Source organism: Ambystoma mexicanum, chromosome 11, assembly GCF_040938575.1.
Source record: "Ambystoma mexicanum isolate Mex_15411 chromosome 11, UKY_AmexF1_1, whole genome shotgun sequence".
Lineage (NCBI taxonomy): Eukaryota > Metazoa > Chordata > Amphibia > Caudata > Ambystomatidae > Ambystoma > Ambystoma mexicanum.
The window spans coordinates 738,514,040-738,536,378 of NC_090934.1; the positions used below are offsets into that span (position 1 = coordinate 738,514,040).

Sequence of the window (22,339 nt, forward strand, 5' to 3'; positions counted from 1 at the left end):
AATGGCCATTATTAGATACAAACTGGGTATCATGGAAGAAAATCCAATTATGCCTCAAGTTCTATCACCCACCATTGTTATGTTATGTTACTTGGCATTTATATAGCGCCTTATATTTCATTGGTATGACCTCAAAGCGCTGGTAGGTTGAACACCCTTGGGAACCATAGTTCAAGTCAGTAGAGAGAGAGTGTTGTATGGTGCGTGGGCGCACCGGATATGTGTGCAGCTGGTGTCGTTGTTGGATGATAGCTGCTTCTTAGCGGTATGTGTGGTGCTGAGGAAATCAGTTGGATGTGTTCAGTCTGGAGGGTGGACACCCAGACTGGGTTCTGGCTGCGTTAGGCCTGAGGAACGCCTAAGCTAGCCGGAATGTGCTCAGCTAGCTGTGTTTTATTAGGGTGATGAGGTGTTTGTGGGGTCATGTTCGTATGTGAACAGCTAGGCCGAATTATCAGGGTATAGCCGTGTTTTAGTTCAGTGATGGTGTATAGGAGAGAGTAAGCACAGTAGTCTGATATGGTGGTTATCAGTAAAGTGCCTCAGACCAGGAACCAGAGCAGGACAGTGTGGACGTACATAGTGACAAACGTATATAAAGTGGCAGGATGGATAGGGGTATATATGGGATACAGATAAATATGGGGATACAGGTACATAGCATATATAGGAGATACAGATATTTGGTAACGTCTTGGTGAATAGGTGTTGCCACCATCCGCACCAACGGCAACATCTGCAACATCCGCAGCATCCGCACCGCACCATCCGCACCGCACCATCCGCACCATCAGTAACATCCACACCAACCTTAACATACGCACAACCATAACATACGCACCAAACGTAGCATACATACTATCTTTAACATCCGCACCTTCAGCCCCAGCATCCGCACCATCTGTGACATCTGCACCATCTGAAACATCTACATCATCCGTAACATCCGCACCAACCATAACATACGCACCAACCGTAGCATATGTAGCATCTGTAACATCCGCTGCAGCATCCACACCAGCTGCACCATCCTCAACATCCGCACCATCCGTGCAGGAATGCACCTTCCGTGACGTCCGCATCATCTGTACCATCCGTGACATCCGCAACATCCGTGATATCCGTAGCATCGGTTCCATCCTCTCCATCGGTTCCATCTACTCCATCCGTTCCATCCACCATTGCATTACATTTATGAACATATGGATAGAGGTAAGTCCTGGTTAGATAATTCGTTCATCCAATCTTGTAGGACACTTCTTAATAACTGCTTGTGTACTATGGAGGAAGCAGTTGACAACATATTGCTGGTTAAAAAGAAATTATGGTAGAGCGACTAAGTTGAAACATTTGAGAAATTAAATGGTTATAAAAGATACAGAGACCTAAATATGATTAATTGGGAATTGGGTTGCTGTGTTCCATATCTACAACTATACCCATCCCAGAGGTTTGCTCGAACTATTCTGGGCTTTTGTTTGAATGTGTTGCCAACCACGGAGAATAGCTTTCTCTGGAAGGATGAAGAATGGACTGGCTCAAATTGTCGTTATTGTTTTTTTGCACTTTGAGTCTCTTAGACATGTATTGCTTGATTGCACCAAGTAAGCTATCTTGAGAAATGACATTTTCTAACGTTTTATTTTGGGTATTAAGCTAAACCCATGGGAATTTATATGAGAGTGATTTTTATTTGGATTATAGTTTTAGATCCTTATTAATGGCCTTGTATCACTATTTGAAATTGTTAGATTTTTAGCAAATTGTAATAAACGTATTTTATAATTGTTGTGATGATGATGTTTGGAAGTGGTGTATTATTGTTATGCATCATCTGTGTATTGTCTTGTGTTCATGTCTATTTATTTAGGCTATAGGACACAAATAGAAAAAAAAAATCCAAAGTTTAAAATTGGTTTTGTAGTGCATCTCCAATACAAAAATGATATAGATGCAAGCTGCCAACAGTACACAGGGACATTTTACAACAGCCACGGTATATGTCAGAATAAAAAAATATTCACACTGGCTCTGCCCATACATTTCCATGCTGGATGCACCAATATTTGCCAAAATTCCTATATAAGAACATATTTGTGTTTCCTTTGCACAGAATGCCAGTAATTATACTATAAGGAAACATGTCCACACTGGCTCGGCAAATGTATGGCATTATCCCAACAAAAGAACATACTGCTGTTGGCTTTGCTTTAAAAAAATACCACATCACAATAGGAACATATGTCCAAACGGGCTGCACAATGTATTCCAGGCTAGACACGTACTAACACTTATCATGTTTGCTTTATTCTTGATGGACAGTGAAAAATGTCATGCCACCGTAAGAAATTGGTATATTGGCTGAACCAAAATACCAGTCTAGCTACATAATAACACATACCATGCTTGGTTTATCATAGCTTTCCAGTCAAACATGTCATGCCACAGTAGAAAAGGGTTAGACTGGCTGTCATGATATCCAGGTAATTGGCCTGATTCTCCTGTGGTCCCTCACTATTGACTATGCTGTTTTGGGGTGTTAGACATTATAGTTCAAAACATCTGGAGGGCCAAATTTGCAGACCCCTGCTTCAGATCATACACAAGGTTTTCCATGTTTGGCCTCACAATGCTCGCCACATCAACCTGTAGCCACATCCCGAGGTATTTTATGATCTTGGGGAGCCATTGAAAGCTGGGTCAATCTAGCTCATACCTTTTAAATGTTCTAGAGATTGTCAGGACTTCCGATTTGGACCATTTGCTCCAGTAAACAGATTTATCTCCAAAGGAATCTATAATCTGCAAGAAGGTCTGTGTTGATAAAGAGGCCTTCTTCAAAACCAGTAGAAGATCGTTGTCATTTAACAAGATCTTTAGTGATTCCCAGTCACAAGCGATACCTTCCAGTGTCTATGTGCTCGCCAACTTCACAGCCACTAGTTCCATTCCCAAGATCAACAATAAGGGTGAAATCAGGCAACCTTGCCTTGGCCGTATTCATTATCATTGATGCTGATGGAGATGCGTACAGAAACATGGTCATAGCCATGGATCCTTTACTGGAGAACTAATTCTCCATAACCTGGGATGTAAACTCCCATTTATCAGGCCAAAAGCTTTCTCAAAGTCTAATGCAAAGCTGACAAAGACTCTCCCGACTCTTGCCCCTTTATCAATGTATGGAACAATTTCCTTCTGTTATCAGGCACATTTCTATGTTTGACTTATCCGCACAGGTTCTCGTTATCTAATTGTTACATCACTTGCTCAAGTCTTTTAACATATTATTAACATTGCTCCAACAATCGATGCACACATGCATACGGTGAAACTATAAGCAGGGCACAAGTCATAAGTCAATAAACTGGGGACAATTTAGCACAAGGAATGCACACCACCAAAGGAAATTACATCGAGGGGCATTACGTCATGGGAGGGCAATGCCAGCTCCTTTTAGTAAATGGTGGTGTACCTGGCCCTTTGGGATACATTCACTTTTCACAATAAACAGATTGTCTTCTACACAGTAGTAATCTGCATGGAAAGTAGCTGCTGAGGAGGAAAGGCTGAATTCCAACAAAGCACAGTAATGTTGGCAAACTACTGCCCACTGTTCCCGCTTATCCTCGCTCCTTGGTCACTCACACTTATTTTATAAAGCTACGCAGGGACTGCAATTGAGATTCTGCACAACCTGGCTTCTAGTGTAGCCTGTTTTAAGTTGCTGTGATATACTGGTAGTATTTCCTCACCTTTATAAATGTAGGACCACAGTTAGGCAAAATGCAAAGGAATGTCAGGTGAGAAGCCAGAATTAGTGACCAGCCGACACCTGACAAGGTATTTATAACTGAAGGGACAGCCCTAAAGTCGGACAGGATATAGTGAGCTGAGAAGTCAAAGTATGTGTACATTGGGTGGTCCTGTCCTCCTAAATTCAATGCTGCAAACAATCTTAAGCAGTAAATGATTTACCCTTCCCAGGTGCCCCATGCATTGGTAGAGAATCCATATCATGTTGTATCTGTCTGTATTGAAATGGTTGGAAATGATGGCCAGCAAAGGCTGATCCAAGACCAAGAGAGACTGCTCCAGTCTACCACTACAGACTGGACCAGTCTACAACTACCACTATCTACATTAGCCCTTCTAAGGCTAAATACCAGTGCCCTACATTAAAAGGACCTGCTGTTTTGTTAATTTTGTTGGTCTGTATAATTGTATGTAAAAACAGTAATTGAATACAGTACCTTACAGCATTGACACTATGAGGATGTGATCATTATGAAGCAATGGCGTGGATACCTCTAGTTCATCCCTTAGTCACTGTGCACTGTATATACAGAACTGTGAAAAATTGAACCTTAGTACTGTTAACTTCTTCTTTCGTTTATACACACAGTTTTTTGACCAGTCCTTGACCCAGTTATGTCATGTTAAAATCATAATGTTTTTGTGTTTTCTCTTTTCTCTTTTAACCCAATGCTTTTCAAGCAAAACTCATAAGAATAGCCACAAAAGTAATAAAAGGGCTACCACGAAACCAAACATAGCTGATGGTTGTTTCTTCACCTCATGATATGGATTCTCTACCAATGCATGGGGCACCTGGGAAGGTTAAATCATTTACTGCTTAAAATTGTTTGCAGCATTGAATTTAGGAGGATAGGACCACCCAATGTACACATACCTGACAAGGTATGACTTCAGATCTGTATTCACACCTCTGCTATTTTGCAGAATAAAAAAAGCCCTCCAGAGGAGTCTCTGTGATATGATACAGGTATACAGCTTGCCGTGATGCATGATGACATTGAATCTTCAATTCAACAGAACAAATGTTTTTACAGGTCAAACAAGCAGTCATCATGGGAATTCAATAAATAACCCTGAACATCTCACTTTTAAATATTTTATTTGTTTTTTTTAAATGCAGGGGAATATTGAATAGTCATCTGCGGGTTAGCCTTAAAATGCAGGTGTGCAGATGACAAACACATCTTAAAACAAACACTAACAGGTTTAAAAGCTTGCAACCCAGCTTGCCACATTGCTTGTGACCCTCACTTAACCAACGGATACTGAAATGGGGCACTATTCATCCTTCCTCAGCTAGCCTAAGGGGGTCATTGTCAACGCACTTAAAATAGTAGAGTGGTCTGGCCACTTACATGTATCATAAACGTGTACTCTAACTCTAAACCCACAGGAATGGATATGGAAGTTTAGGATAATGTATTGGTTCCCATTATCCCACAAACAAATAGGATTCAAGGTACAACTCTCGCTGGGTACCAGATGGCAACAATGTTGCTCCTTACTGTGTTGCAGCAGACTCTCCTCAGTGATTAATCACCCTGACACTCCCATCACCACCTTGCTTTTGTTACATCAATCAGCTAAGACACACCCCAAAGTGGCTCAGTTTCTGATATCGTTCCCTCACCAGACTTATTTGCTATATTATCCCACCACATTCCATTCCCACACCTGCCCACCATGCTCGTTGGATGATTCTTGTTGATATGCAATAGAGCATTCATTCTGGGGCCCATACAGCAACATAATACCCACGTGTCCAACTCACCTAGGATTTCACTTGCACACAGATACTGGCTACTTCCAAATCTGCACTTCTCAACAACTCAAGATCCAACCCTTGTCTCTCCCTATCTTGCAGAACCTAGCACCAGGAGGCCACCAAAATAGAAGTTACACTATCAAGACCCAGTTACATTACATCACATATGCTGGGGCCAGTATAACAGCATGGAGCTTTCAAACAGCCTCACTGCTACATCTGTATAAGTAGTAGAAGGATCCCCCTTTTGTCTCCATCAAAATGTTGACAGGTGGACACTCCCCTGTTTCTGGTCTTAGTTACGCCCCCTTTTGAAATGCTTTGATGTAAACGTAATCTAAATTTGATATAGAAAGATATCCACAATATACATTTTATATCAATTGATATAAAATTTGTATGTTATATAAACTGAGTATACATTTTATATCATTTGATATAAGTGAATATACATTTTATATCAAAATGCTCTAAAGATGAGGGCACCTGGGGGCAGTGTTGTTTGGATGAGGGTTGAGGGCAAAGTGAGCTCTGAAGACAGGTACTGTGAATCTAGGGTTTTGGAAAGTGATGCAGTGATGATGTTGCAGAGGGGTTCTTCCTCGATGTGATAGGAAGCAGAAAATTATATCAAACAATGTTGATATCTTAATAATATACAAATGAATATAAAAAGTAATATTTTGAATATAAAAATGAATATATGCATAATTCATATTTTTGATACACACATTAAAAATGTATATCAACAATAATATTTTTTGTTATAGGAGTTTATATAGAAATGTATATATTTTTAGGATATAAAATGTTTACATAATATTTTAATATAGAGTTGTCCCCCCAAAAATTAAATCAATTTTGATATAAAAATGTATATCAATGTTATATGAACTGGACATAAAGTCTATATAGTATAGATGGCGTCATGATTTTATAATCTCAAGGACACCTGCTAGAAAGTGAGTATAGATGGATATAGCTTTGATACAGAGTGTAAATAGAGACTGGCACGGTAGCCCTATGTGAATTCACTAGTCAAGTGTGCTTCCCAGAGCTTGTACAAAAGTCAAACTGTTGTCTTTTTTTAGTCTACTGCACCTCTTGCGCATCTTGCATGTGTCCCTCTGCCACTCAGTGACCCAGCAAACAGCGTGTGAAAGGGGAATGAGGGAGCTGAGCAGCTGTGAAACAGCACTGTTATGGGAGGGGGCTTTGTACTTCTCATCCACAGATGACTAATACACAATGGAATGCCAAGAATCCCGGCCATTCTGATGACTCACACCAAGGCTCGTGCATTTTCACAGAGGGCAACAGAAAACACAGATCAATCTTTATATTTAGCTTGCCAGAATACAGGATGTTCTGCCACAGCTGTGTAAACACACCCCAGGCAAATACATGCAGACATTTGTTTATCAACTAAACCCAAAAGTAGGCAACACAGCTATTTTTAACTTATGACTGAGTGATGGCACAGGAAACAGCTGCAGGCTGAGCTTAATTTTAAATATTGCTATAATGATATGGGGAGCTTAACTATTCATAATCTATGATGCCAATCTCTAATTCTTGCTGAGTAGGCATGAAATAGAATGCTGTGCTTTGTTGATAATACAAAGTAAATGACTTATCATATCATATTTCCCTGGGGTGTGTTTACACAGCTGTCATAGAACATCCTGTATTCTGGCACGCTAAATATAAAGATCCGTCTGTCAACAAAATGTATATAAAAATGGTATATATAAAAAATACATCTTTATATACACTTCTATATAAAAATAATATTTTTATATGAATTATCATATAAATATGTATATCAACAATATTGTTATACTCATTTTTATATACATTTTATATTAAAAATATTAATTATACTAATTTGGAAATACATTTTTATATATTTTTTTATTGTTTATTTTAGTTTAAAAAAAACCTTTTACACATTTTCTCTTTACATGTCACAGTTACACAATTTTACTATACTTTCTAACATTTTTATATTGAAAAGATTTCAAAATAATTTGATAACATTTTCTGCTTCTTATCACATTGGGGCAGAACTCTCCAAAACCCTAGATTCACAGTCCCTGTCTTCAGCACTCACTTCGCCCTCAATCTTCATCCAAAAACACTGACCCTGGATGCTCTCATCTTTACAGCATTTTGATATAAAATGTATATTCACTTGAATCAACTGATATAAAATGATTACCCACTTCATATACAAATATGCATTTGATATAAAATTGATATAATCTTTGATACCTTTCTTTATATTAAATGTATATTAAGTATATATCAAAGCATATCAAAAGGGGGCAGGACTAAGACCGTAAACAGGGGGCCTGTACACCTGTCAAAACTTTGATGGAGACAAAAGGGGAATCCTTCTACTATTTATGTAGATATTCATGCATACAATTTCAAATTTTTGTTTTGTGTTGAGCATTTTACAAAGCCATACAGTATATCAATTTACCATTTGACAAGAGAACTATCAATTTCTCCGGAACAACTGTGCTCTGGATTTGATTATAGCAATCGCCATAAAAGCTATTTTACTAGGAATAAATCGTTTTGCAACAGGAACTATGAATCATACAAAGATTCAGCCTGGGAAAACCATGGTGGAAGGGAGAAAGAGAACACAATATCTGTTTGCATATATACACATGGTGAACAAGTCTAAAAGTATTGCTGTGTGGATACCACTTTATTGCTTTCTGGCATTAGAAAAATCTCCACCCATTTGACAATAGACGGGATAGAGTTGCATACAGCCCGACACCCATTTACCTAGTAGGAAATACCTCATTTTTAAAATATACTGTATCCAGAGAGTGTGGAAATTTGGAGTGCAGGGTAGCGTCACAACAGTCTAGCTCCACTGTAACATTCAATATTTTTAAGTAGTCCTCATACAAGACCACTAATGTAAATTTTCGACCATAGTGATGGTGGGATTGTTACTGCAGAGCTAGGCATTTTGGGCATTGTGGCTGATCGATTTGACCAGTACAACCAGTGAGTTCCAAAAGTGGTGTTGAGGATTCTGGCCAGTGCTGCTGCTTGGCATTGGAGCAGTGCTGTTGGTAAATTTGGACAATGATGATACATTTGAATTAGTGAAAATATAGCTTGATTGTGTTTTTCCCTTTTTTTTCTCTTGCAGTACCAGTGTCTGGTCTCTACGGTGGTAAAAAAAGAACTCACCTGCACTTGGTCTTTGCTTCTCTTCACTTTTGTGCTGCCATATTTAGCAAAGATGCTGCCGTTCATGCTGCTTGTCCTGGTCCTCAGTTCGGTGGATCCCTCTCCTACCCCACGAAATCTTGAGGATGCAGAGCATGCGGTGGCAGCAGATTCCCTGAACCCCGTTTTGGGTTTTGCCCGAGACGAGTCGAGTTTAAATGAGATGTTCCGAGAGGTGGAAGAACTGATGGAGGATACTCAGCACAAGCTGAAGAATGCAGTGGATGAGGTAATGCACAGATGTGTGCAAACGTCATGCAGCCATAAACTCTCATGTCACTTACCTTTACCCTCATAAGAAAACAGGTGATCTAAAATAGTTAAGCAACAGTAGTCGAGCGGGAGGGGCCTCCCTGGTAGTTACTTCGGGGGCAGAGTTGGGGTTCCTAAAGGACTCTGAAGGCCGTGTTCCACACATGTGAATAAATTCTTAGGAGGGCCTTCCAACTGGGTAATTGTTGCTACTCTGAGTCTTGCCCCTGGAAATTAGTCCGGAATCATAATAACCTCTGGCGAAAACTATTTTTTCACTTCAACATAAAATAACCGTGATTTTAGGTTTTGGAAAAGGGCAATTTCCAATTTATATGCCAAATCTCTTGATTTGAGCGTATGGTTTACTCAGCTATTGAGTGGACCTTTTGCAGTTCATGAAATTTTACCTTCAGCTCAATATGTACATTTACCAAGCCACTTTGGGAAAAAGCACTAGTTGAGAACAGAATGCACCAATTAGCTGTAAGCAGTCATGCTGTGCAGATATCACCGTGGAGTCCCGGCGGGAGCATGGTTGCCCATGAGTGAATGCATTGAAAGGAGGTGAATAGTTGTCCATGTTACCGACACACTCATTGTTTTTGAGAGGCCCTTTTTTAGGTTCAGTCACTCAAAGCAACAGTTAAAATAATCGTCTAATCAAAAATGATTGTGTTTTTAAATGTTACAGAATAAGCATGTATTCTTGGTTCCATGTCATTTCATCGCCTGTAATTTCATCCCCTGTCATTTTAACTTGCACATTCCATTGAAAATGCTCATCAGTTTTTTTTGTGTTTTTTGTGGGGGGGATCCCCCCAATCCCCTCTCCCACACTTATTTCTGCTATTGCCTACCCGCCCAAACCCTTATCTGCCCTTTCCCACCACCCCCTAAAAATTGTGATGAACACATTCGATGGAATGTGCACGTTAAAATGCCTGGGGATGAACATGCAAGCGATGAAAGGACGTTGTACCGTATTCTGCGCCCTGGAGCACTGAGGCTTTTAAGGGTGACTTTTCCAGCCAATGACCAGCCTCTCGAGGACACTCGTCTAAAATTCAGCTTTGGCCAAGTACTTTATTTCACTATTGGATATGGGATAAAATGCCCCTTAGTATAGGGATATTGCAGGTCACTGAGGAGGTTTCTAACCAAATAGAGGAACGAATCCAAGAGCGCAGATCCTTTATCAAGCCACGGATCCCCAAGCTGACTTGATTGGGTAGGGAGTATTTAATCTCCTTATAATGCACACCATCATCCCATTTTAATAGTTTGATCCCTTGCTTACGCTAATGAAAGCGACCCTCGAGCTATGGATAATCTAATCATTGTACAATCCGCTTAGAAGAAAAAAACACTAATATGCAGCATGTAATATGTCTTGCAAAAATATATCTGACACATTTTAATACAATACATTTTAATGGGGGGCTGTGCCTTAAAATAAGTGATAACATGCCAATTGATTCTTACTTTGGTGTTAAATTTTAGCAGTGCAAAAAATAAAATGTTCCTTATCAATTAATTGCTGTAAAATATCACAGAAAGGTACAGTGTTTCAGAAGAAAGGATTATGAAAAGCTAAATCCTAAAGGTCTCCTGTGGCAGCTGGTATTCTGCTCTGTGCTGTCTTGAGCTGCAGGCATTGCAACGTCACTATCCAACTATCATAGACTAGTACAGTTACGGTACTGATGTCATGTTCTTTTGCATGAGAGCTGGGGTGTCACTCCTATGTTGAATTGATGAAACAATTTACAGGCTTTTTTTATAAGGCTGCAATGTATTATTAGCAAATCTGATCTGCATCAACATTGCGTTTTAGAAATTGAAATCACATTTTGATGGTTGACAATATATTGTCTTAATCCTATGTTTTAATGTCTATGTTGTGCTGCTAAAAAGATTCGGGGTAAGAACAATTCGAGTTTGCTCATCAAGTAAAGTGCATAACACTTTTATGAAGCATGCCCATGTGATATGAAACGTTAGCTGAATGCCAAGCGGAAGTGACTTTTCAGAACTAAGTCCAATATTTGATCAACTATTACAATGTTGAACTAAATACTTAATGGTATTGAGTACAGTGCTCCTCAGTGTCAAAGACGTTCAACGATCACACAAGCACACACTTGACGCCTCTGGGGCAGATCAGTACAATATGATCTGTAGTTATCTGAATAAAACACTGGAACCCTAAATAGGCTAATAACATTATTTATTTGCAAGGTTTCATGACTAGGCAGATTGTTCCACTAAGCTACAAAGCAACTGTTGATATTTAGCTGCTGTGAATAAAATGGACACCATTGGTCTTGCACACTGAGCTGATATCAAAGAAACATCAAATGATGCACCAGGCATGTGCACAACAACCAATCTGGTGGCTCCAAAAACGGGCAATACCGCTGGTGGTCTCAGAGCACTTACCTGTGGTCTCCTTTCGATGGCAGCGCTCCTGCCCACCTTTGGTTCCTGAGCCTGGCTCGCACTGGTTCTGAGCTGTTCATAGAAATAGAAAGGGTCCTCTTTCTCCTCATAGGATCTTGCTTCCTATTCTCCTGGTGTCCACAATAGACTTCTGTTTTTACTGTGGAAAACATGTTCACACACCCGATCGCTGAGCATTCGGAGCACAAACAGATTGACCAAACTGAAAACAAACGAGCCGAGTGGTGGCCCGAGTGATATTAGCCTTGCAGCCCTCAGCTGCGGGCTGTACTAAATATATCTGATAAACAGTGTTCGGAGTGAGAGGGAACGGTCGGGAGCGGTGTTCCACTACTTTTACATTTGACTGTTAACAGATCCACTACTTTTTGCAACCATTTGCACCATTCCGGAACTGCTCTTTGTGAATTTAAAGCACACTTCTCCGCTTTACCACTGGATATCATTTACAGCTAAAGTGAAATCTGCTTGCACTCAATTGGCTGTCAGCCAGCATGACTGCAGCACTTGAAAAATGTTTTGCACTTTCCACCTTCCTTCCTACTCTGTCCACCATCGAAGTCACAGTTCCACTACCCTTTTGGTACACTTCTACCACCGCTGATAAAGTAATGTACTTTTTGTGAGACTAATCTATAACTCTGCCTCTAAGAATACAAAAAAGGTAGCAGGCGACCCTCTCTCGAAAGAACACGGCGTGCAGAATCTGCAGTAGAGAAGAGAATTGTAAATGGCCTAATGCTGCAAACATGTTTAAGAAAGACTTATTTTAATAGTCTAAACCGAAGGCAGGGCCAGGCACAGAAAGATGGATTTCCACATGCTAGAGAGGGAATAAGGCAATAGGCTGAAATAGCTGCTTCACTGGGGCTGATCATCCATAAGAAGTTTGGAAGGTATTCATGTGACCCTGTAGTGATTTATTACAAGCAAAAGGTTGTCCCAACCCTAATTTATGGGGCGGAAACCAAATTGATTCACAGAGATCTGGACTGGAATAAGATAGAGGGTCTTTTTTTAAAAAGGGGTTTGACCCTCCCAGGAAGCCTTCCATTCCAGATGATCTGTTACAAATTGGGGTTGTTGTCCTTAGCAATTATGGTAAAGTAAAGTGAAGAGCCCTGGCTCGCCTGAGGAAGTGTCTTTTGGGACATACAAACTCGATCCTCCACGCTATTGGTATATTGTTGGAAGTCCAGATTGGTCGATCTTTGCAAAAATAGAAGGAAAATTGCTTGGAATTGTTAATGGTAGTGGACATCGCTCTAGACACCATGTTGTTGACCTCAGATAAAGCTAAACAGAAATGATGCTGGTATGATTGGGCTAGGACAAGTGAACAGTGTAAACAATATCAAGTTTTAAAAATGTCCAGTATGAAATAAAACTAATGAATTGTCTGCCAAATTATTTACAGAAATGTCCATGTTATGAATATCGTATTTAGGTTTTTAACATTGCGCCTTAACCTGTGGCCAACAAGGAAGTCAGAGGAACAAGGTTGAAATGGCCAACAGATGAATGATACTGTTGTTTCTGTGCTACCCATGATGAATTGGAAACTTGGAGACACTCGTTGGTTGTCTGCCCTAAATTACTCGATAAAAGGAACTTCATTTTGACCAAGTATTTTGAGAGTTTTAGGGCCTCATTACACGGTAGGCGGAGATACAGGCACCATCTTGATGGAAAGGGGAATTGCCTCCCCATTACAAGGTTGGCGGGGCGGTAATTCCCCCTTCCACCATTGCCCTTCCCCATTCCCATTTTTGCCCCATAGGGCATAATGGGAATGGGGAAGGCGCTAATTACGGTACCGCAAATTGCGGTACCGTAATTAGCTCCCTGGGTCGCTTTGCGGGTTGGTTTTTAACGCCTGCAAAAAGCAGGCGTTAAATTCCCCAACCCGCAAAGGGACCTCGTAGTAAGGCGGTAAGGGTTAACGGTCACCGGTACCATTAACGGTGACCGTTAACCCTTACCGCCGTCCGTGTAATGAGGCCTAGACTTTTAACGGAAGAGAAATTCTTGGGGATGATTTTCCGTGGACAACACGTATCACACATTTTAGCAACTATTCGTTTTTTGCTGGCGCTTAATATTTTACCAGATGATGAATATATGGCCAGCTAATATGAATTTGGGTTAATATGAATTTGGGTTAGTAAATTTAACTAATTGTGAATATTGTTTAATTAAATGGACCGTATTAAGTGTTTGGTTTCATGTTATGAATTTGTATAATTGTATTGTAAGGTTGAATTATTTCAGCCAAATCAATAAATAAAAAACATAACTCTGCCTCTAAGTGCAGAATCTGCAGTAGAGAATAGAATTGAAAATGGCCTAATACTGCAAACATGTTTTCCTAAGTCCCTTAAGAAAGACATATTTTAATAGTCTAAATGGCATAGAAGGAGGGATTTCCACATGCTAATGCCATGTCCTCTGACGTTGACCCTTTGAGCCACCATTTAACAAATCGAGCCAATAGAGCATAGCTTGCAATGGTCCATTCTAAAAGTAATTGCTTTGGAAATCTAGGTGTACACTAACCCTCTGACGCCTTTAAGTACTAGTGCCAGTCGTGGTGTAGGTGGCCCTCAATGTGAGATCAAAGAGATCAAAGAGTGATAACCCACTCTTTAACTGCAGCTCTATGATCTAGAGGACGCATGTCGAGCAGCACACGGGTTGCGTTCTAGTGACGTAATGCTGGGTGTTCCCCTGTTCATCACTCCTGCTTCATTAGTGTAAGAAGCAATCCCCTCCTTTTTGAAAAAGTATGTAATTCCCCAACTCCTGCTATAGCAGGGAAAACCCACAGGAATATATGTAAGAAGTAAGAAATAGTGTAAGTAGCCATCCTGTAAGCTCCCCTAGAGCCAGTGTTAATTATACCACTTAGTTGTGACCGGGCCCAGTGCTAGAGGACAAGCCAGATGGGCCAGTTCCAGCACGCAAAGCAGACCCTGGCACGCCCGGAGGGTCGGACTGGGACAAGAAATAGGCCCGGCCACCCAAAAAAAAGTGGCCCACCTCTCGCCTCAAAAAAGTGCCCCACCCCTCGCCTCATGACCCTTGACCTCTGGTGACCCCACCCAAAATTGACATCCGAGGAAGCGATGAAACACAACCTTTCAGCCCTTGAAAAAACAGGAAGTGGCATCAAATAGCATTGTTCCTAAGTACACTACGAAAAATATGGTTATGATTTCACTAAAGTGATACACATGGTGATGTGTATCATTAATATCTGTGTGTATAGATCCATCTTGTCAATTTACTGTGAATGCAAGCCGACGTCCAAGGCCAAATGATAATATGTTATTCTATAGCACTTACGCTTAAGCTCCTTTTTATAGAACAAATATGCATACAATATCACCCAACCTGTGTTGGTACTCATTTATCGACCTCAGAAGGACGAAAGGGTGAGATGGCCTTGCTGGGATTCGAACCTGCAACCTGCAGATCACACACACATCACAGCAGCAAGCGCTCAACTCACTGAGCTATCATATCGGCTATAGTAAAACGAGCAATTATTCTGTAGTAGATACCATTAAACTGGTAACTGAGAATTAACAGCAGACCAGTTAAGTTCATCTGCAGGTCTGGTGCAAAGTTGGTCGCATGTCAAGCCTGCATGCATCTACTTTTAGGCTTCAGAGGTTGGCAAAATAGGGAAAAAAGCGCACTCACAGGACATCCCATACTCTGAGCACTTGTTACCTCATACAAACAAACAAACATCCTGAACAGTATGCCAGGGAGATTGGAAAGATAGACACATGATATGATATGATAGTTTATTTATATAGTGCCTATGCACAATGTGTTTCAAAGCGCTTCAAGGCAAAGGAGGGAACAAGGGACAATACAATGACATTCTTACAGGCCATGAACAGTAAGGATGTGAAATTAACTATCGTACTCGGCCTGACGACATTTCAGATAGTGCAAGAGCTAAGACATAGATAAGGAAGGGATGGGGAGAGTGTGAAGGAAATGGAAACAGACAGGCGACTACTGTGCTAGCCTTGACGGCATTTCTCGCAGAGCCGGAGAAAACAAAAGGTGAGGGAGAGCGGTGCAGAAAGGGAGGGTAGGAACAAAAGAAGTGACTATTCAGATAGTGCTGGATGGGGGGACTAGTAAGGGGTGGGGAGAAGACAGACGAGGTTGCTATCATACTAGGTCCAGGGACAATTCTGATAGAGTAAGTGCATAGAAGAAAGTAAGGGGAGGAGGGGAGGAGATAGGAAAAGGGAGAAGGGAAAAGGAGGAGAGAACAGAGAGTAAGCAGTCAAAAAGAGTGGAGAAGCAAGAGGGGAGAGGGAATACAATTGCAAAATTCAGTAGTAACACAATGTTGCAAGCCAGGATACAAGATGAAGATGGTAACAGCATGATTCAGGGCCACCATGAGTACAAGATGCAAAGGAAGTCCAGCATGAGAGTTAAGAAAGGGTGATACACCGTGAATCAATGAAGTCCATAAAAGTCAAATCCAGCATTGGCCACAAGACGGTCATGGTTAAACCAGAATGTATCAGGACAGACTCCTGCAGAAGTAGGCTGGAGGGAGCATGGCAGGGTAGAAGAATCAAGAAAAACAGGCAACACCTGTGTGCGAGAAGGGGAGGAGCATTACTTGACCCTACCATATTCATCATTACCCACAGAAATATACCACCTGGCACCTTTCCCCACTATGCAACAGTGGCATATAATAAAACCCCTACTCTATGATGCCACACTACCAAATGATACACCACCATGCACAGTCATGCCCCACTACCATTTGGTACCACAATGCTACACAACCCTACTCTGCCTTGCCCTGATAGCATATCACACCATAAATTACAACTGTTCTCCTTCACACCACCCTACCAAGTTGTACACAATGTTATCAAGTCATACCACACTAACGCGCCACTCTATTTTACCATGTAATCGTTTGATGCTGCAACACCAGACTACCTAACTCTAGCATGGCACGCAACCATTCCAAACCATAGTAGCCCATCACACCAAAGGACTGTGTGGCATTATTATGTATCACAATAGTGTACGCCCTGTGACTCTGCCAACTTTATCACAATAGTCCAGTACCTGCCATTCACAGCTGCCAATACCAGTCTACTACATCTTGCAATTATGTAACTGAGAGTCTAGCAAATGACTTCCTTCCAGAGTAGCCAGCCTGTCAGAATCTCATGGAGGATCCCAAAAGGCCGGCCCATCAGGATAGTGGAAGGCGCACTAACATTGGGATGCGCTTCATCCTGGCTTGTTAGGTGTCCAGACACTGGTTGCCAACTGCCAGACCTGCCACTGGTCTTCTGGTGGGAAGCTTGGGGTCCCAGAAGCTTGATGAAACTCGGTGCCCAGCTGTTCCGCTTCATCTATTCTTTGGGGAGCTATTCAGTGTCTTTAACCCCGTAAAGCTGAACCCCTACCTACTGCTCTCAATCAAGACTTAGGCTTCCCAAACACTTTCTAGATTGACAAAAGGACTCAATATCACCAGAACACACAATTTCCAGGCCTGGTTCCTTTAGTGAACAAATGCATGATGGGAGTTGTAGTTATGCTCTATTCAATGCAACAATGCTGATACCAATAAATTATTTAAAGCAATCTGGTACTGGACAGTGTGGCCTTCTCCTGAGTCTCTCAGCGGATAGCATTGAGGGCAGCAGCCCTTTAAACCAAACTCCATTTGGTGAAATTTCTATGCATAATCAGAACTTTCTGGAGGTGCAGATGAAATGCTCATTAGCAGCATGGCAATGCACTAGCTAAATGTGTATTGAAGTTAGAAGGGACTGTTATGTATCCTAACATGTATCACGATATATTGGAAGGCCCCTTCTCTCCCCGAGTTTTAGATTGAAAACATTTAGGAATTGTTATTTATGATCACCTTCCACCAAGTTCAGAGTGCCCCAAACTCGAAATATCAAGTTGTCCCATCTCATCTATGTGCAGTCCCTCCAGTCTTGTGTTTACCTCTTTGCATTCTGGGATATGTAGTCCTGCATTCGCAATGTGGAAAGTGCAACTAGGGAGTACCCGAAGGTGAAGAGTAAACTCACGATTGGATGAGCCGTACACTTATGAGAGTTTAAGGGAAGGCATGAAGCGTGTAGCCATTGGCAGTTTTTTTTTCGTTGGAAAAGCATGTGCAGGCTTCTGAGAGACGCATGGCAGCCCAGAAGCCTGTAGCTGGAAAAGGAACCACCACGCTGTGTAATGAGAAAGGGTTTCAGGTTCACCCTGCAGCTGTCAATAACAGCCGCCTCCTGAACTCTGAGGCGCGCTCTGTGAAAGGGACCAGCGTTTATTGCCAGGGGGATGCTGCATTTTCTCCAGTGCCAGGCAGAGGGACTTGCAGGGGATGGGATTTACCAGTGAGTTGGTCATAGGAACCGTGAATGAATATTCTTTAAAAATAAAATACATAATTAGCATCACATTTTATCAAAAAACTCCCCCGTGGGTACTACTCAAATGAATGAATGAATCGCCAGTTGCACTGTTGGCCACTTTTTCATGGGTGCCCCAGAGTCCGTCCATGGCTGGCTGAGTGCTGAGGAGGTGCCAGGCATGGTGTTGCTGCTTGGTGCTGAAACTGAATTTTCAGTCTGCAGTGTTCGTTACTTTATGTCTGTCTTGTTATTGCTGTGTTGTAAGTTCAAGCGCCCTGATGCCCGCGGGCTACCGGAGCTATACAAAATAAAATACATACATACATACAGTCCTACGGTTGCATTTTTTTTTTATTGCCTTCTACTAGTGACGCTTCCGAAATTGCACACGGGAGAACAGAGCAGACAGTGTAATGTGTAGGCTATGCAACCAGGAGCCAGGGGTTTGAGTCCCTTTAGTACCCGTTGTCCACATAATATTCTATCATTGTGTTGAGGACAACCCATCGCTTTCATAGGCTGCCATCAGCGTCAAGTGCTTAGTAACAGGATAAACCTATCCCATGATAAATGCGCATACATCATGATTCATGCAGGTCACTTCCTAATACAGTCAGAGCACGTTACTACTAGTATACCCCTTCCCCAGGGCCCAGCGTCACTGTGTCTTTCCCAGGACATGGGCAGGACACATGGCCAGGCTAGAGGCTCCCCCAAACTGCCCCCCCGCTGTGGTGGATGCCTAATGCCCACATACCCGTCCCTTACCTGATTCGATGATGTTCTTGTGCTGCAGCAGCAGGCCAGCAGCACTGCTGTAGTAGACAGTGGCACTGGCGGCCTCTCTGCTCCTCCGACAGCTCCTCCGACTCGCCTGGACTTGGTATGCACAGTGGTGCCGCTCAGCTCCCTCTCAGTCTCTCTCTGTGTGCCCGCGGGGTGCCGTGGTGGCCAAAATCATGCCCAGGGTCAGAGAGGCCCAAGGCAAATATCCTGAGAGTTTGTCACGTCACGTGGCGGCACAGAGTCTGTGTTGGGCGGGCTGCAGCCATGTTTTTTATTGACCCGCCCTGCTGTTGTTCCGGCGGCCCCCCCAGCCCCAGGCACAAGTTGCTTTCAACTTTGCAAAAAGTACTACACATTTGTTGTTACTTCCTGCATAGCTGAAAGCAACTTAATGAGAGTGAAATGTTTATGTGTGTGTGCTGTCACTGTGCCGCAGAAAGTGCTGGGGTGGGGGCCCATGCCCAGCAGCCAGCTCCCTCCCAGCCCTGCAGGCAACCTCCAGACCAGCCTGCCCTGCCCCACAGTGTTAGGTGTTACTTCTGACACTAGTTTGCTTTGCAAATTGCACTTCAATCAGAGTCCATATCCCTGGAATCAGAAAGGCTTGGTTTCCTACCTTTTCCTCGCATGGAGCCGCAGGTGCACGGGCGCAGGTGGGTTTAATAAAAAGGGGTCACATCCCAAAAAAAGGCTTCCAACTCCTACGGGTTGTCTGGCTGCCCAAAACATCACTTGCTACCAGTACCCAGGGTGTCTGTTGCTCCTGTGAGCGGACCGCACAGCGTCTCCTCGGCAATCCCAGAGATGAAGCGATGAAGGCGGCAGCGGGAGCGAGACTCGCCTGGACCCCTCTCCGTCCGGAGCTGTATTCTCTGTCTCCCCGTGTGTGATCCCGTCTCTCCGAGCCGCTCAGTGGGGGTGTCGGGAGGAGTGAACATTACAACAAAGCATTCATTGTGGTACAATGAAGTCAATGGCCACTTGATGTGCTATGGTCAAATATTTCTACACTGTACATCAGCTTTTAGGCACAAGGATTTTGTCAAGTGACCGAGGACACAGAGATGGAATGTCTTGTGATGATCGTAACAGAGACAACAGGAGAAAAAAAGTTTTCTTTTTTTTTTTCTTTTTTCTTTTCAAACCGGCCCAGGTGTGTGCAGAAACTGGCCCCCAGTGACTCACCCGCATACACATGATTTCGGCCCGGCCATGGACCAAGTGGCCGATGGGCCAATCCGACCCTGCATGCCCTGCAGGCTTCACTGGGATTTCAGCCCTGCCGAAGACAATCACAAAATTAGCAGTGATCTATAGAGCCTTCATATCATTGCAATATACAATTCTCTTTTGAGCTACCACATTTTTGCTGAAGCATGATTCTTAAAAATATCAATGAAAAATCCTGTTTTTTGATATTTTCGCTGCTCTTCTTACTAACAGTTCCAACTGAAATGGGTCTTATTTTCTTTTCCTGCAAAAATTGAAATCAACAAGAAGTGATCCTTTTAAATTTGTACTACAGAAAGTGACCCACTCATTCATGGCTAATTGGCGTACAGTGCGGCTCCATATATAATAATATTGTCAATTGTCAATCATTTATATAGGCCTAAGCTTGCTCCTAGGTACTGGCACTGCCGCTTGTGTGAGCCGTAGTTCTCCACTAAGGGAAGAGATAAAGAAGTGATGCTGCTATTTGGCTTTGAACTATGCTCCTTTGCCATTGGATGGGTTCTCTTGCCGCTAATGGCCTTGGAAAATAGGGGATGTGTTTGCTTAATAAGATTAGAGGGAACAATGTAAGATAGCTGTGCTTTTGCGTTGGTGCGTGCAGTTCGGAAGAAGTCGAGTTCTGCTTGCACATAGGTTCATGAATGATTAGTGTTGAGGGCACTTGAGGTGTCTGTTTCCAGAGGGGAGGTTCAAGTGCCCAAAATCTGATGGTGTATTGGTTTTATAAATTGGTGGAAGAAGTGTAGATTTTGGATGTTTGTAATGCATGTTGGGAGTGTTGTTTAGTGGGTGTGTGTGGTTGTGGCTTAGTTGATGAATGTATTATGAGGTGGCAAGGAGAATTGGGGGGCATTAGTGAAGTGCATTTGCTTATCTTATCCGGTGGAACCATGCTGACATCCTGATAGTGGTGCATTTCAGAGCAGAGTCACTGTGGGGAGAAGACCAGAGTGACCTGCTGTGGGGGCTAACATCCCTGGTAGCTGACAGCAGGCAGCTCCTAGTGAGGGGGCTTGCTGGATGCATGATCCTTGATTGTGTGGGGTGTCTTCCAGATCATTCCTTTTTGTTCTTCCCTCACCTGGCTCAGGGCCTTTGTCGGCTAGGAGGTCTACATCGGCATCTCTGTGAGTGCGGTGGTTGGGGGTGAGGGGCACAGTGGTCTTGATCACGGGTATTCTTGCTACCAACCACACGTTTGTCTCCCCTCTCTTCCACCAATGTGGGTGCCCCCTGCTGCTCCCACTTTGCCCCGATCCCCCAGGCACTATGCCCGCTAGCAGCTCTTCTTGCCACACCCCCATACATCAGTGAATGAGCCATCTTAATATTACTCATTTTATGAGCCCCGAAAGATGGATTGCCATTGCTTTGAAGGCTCAGCCTCCCTGCCTCGTCGCGCCTTGAAACACTTGTGTATAGGCGCGTTACAAATGCCATATCATATACGCTTGCATCCTGCAGCTTGCACGCAGATCTCGGCAGCAGGTGTTTGAAGCAATTGATTTACTTCATGAATGTCATCCAAAGTATCTCATCTGTAGGTTTACACGTGTTTAGGCGCATGAAATAAGGTTGGTACACTGGAAATGTTATTCTGGAGGGGAGAGCAAAGTAATATCAAAAAGTTCACTGCTTTGAATTAATCATTGCCACTGTCATTTTTATTGTCAGAATTTCATGCCGTAATTGTTTAGCGAGCGTGCACAACTACAGAAGTGGACCAGCCATATGCAAATGAGTCTTGGTCCTGCCACCAGCAGGTGCAGCCAGTCCGAACGGCTAGGCCCCGACCCCTCTGCATGGAAACACAAGCAACCTCTGCTATGTGGCATTAGGTCTAGCAGTTCGGGCCTGGCCGGCCACACTAGCGGTAGGACCAAATCTGATAGACATGCACATGGGCTGGAAGCCTGCACAAAGCAATGCCACTGCTTATGGGTGATTCAAAGCCTCTGACCCATCCCTCTTTGGTTCTGCTGAGTCTCCCTAGGTGAGAGCGTATGCACAGGCTTGGGTGATTTCCTCGCTATGCCCAGGGAATAAAGCTGCGCCTCACTGAGGAAGTCCAACAAGGTTATACCTAAAAATGTCACGGCTAGGATGGGGACTATGAATTGCCCTTGCTGTTATGCGTACCGCAGTGGTGTTTTCGGTTCTATGTGATTATGCAAGTTTTTTTCATCGCAGTAGATTGAATCGATTTTTAACAGTTGACTTTGTCGCAAATATTTGGGGGGGCCCTCCTACATTAACTATTAGCCCAAACCAACCCCCACATATATTTTTGGCAAAATCTGTTAACAAAACTCGATGA

At 42.7% G+C, this 22,339-nt stretch overlaps 1 protein-coding gene across 1 annotated transcript in view; it reads left to right on the forward strand.

Annotated features, from left to right (window-relative positions):
• Positions 1 to 22,339, forward strand: part of DKK3 (dickkopf WNT signaling pathway inhibitor 3) — a 400,000-nt gene that overhangs the window by 14,347 nt on the left and 363,314 nt on the right. Inside the window, exon 2 of the mRNA XM_069623641.1 lies at positions 8,766 to 9,074. Within this exon, the coding sequence (XP_069479742.1) occupies positions 8,859 to 9,074 (216 nt within the window). The 5' untranslated portion in view covers positions 8,766 to 8,858. The remainder of the gene's footprint in view (positions 1 to 8,765; positions 9,075 to 22,339) is intronic.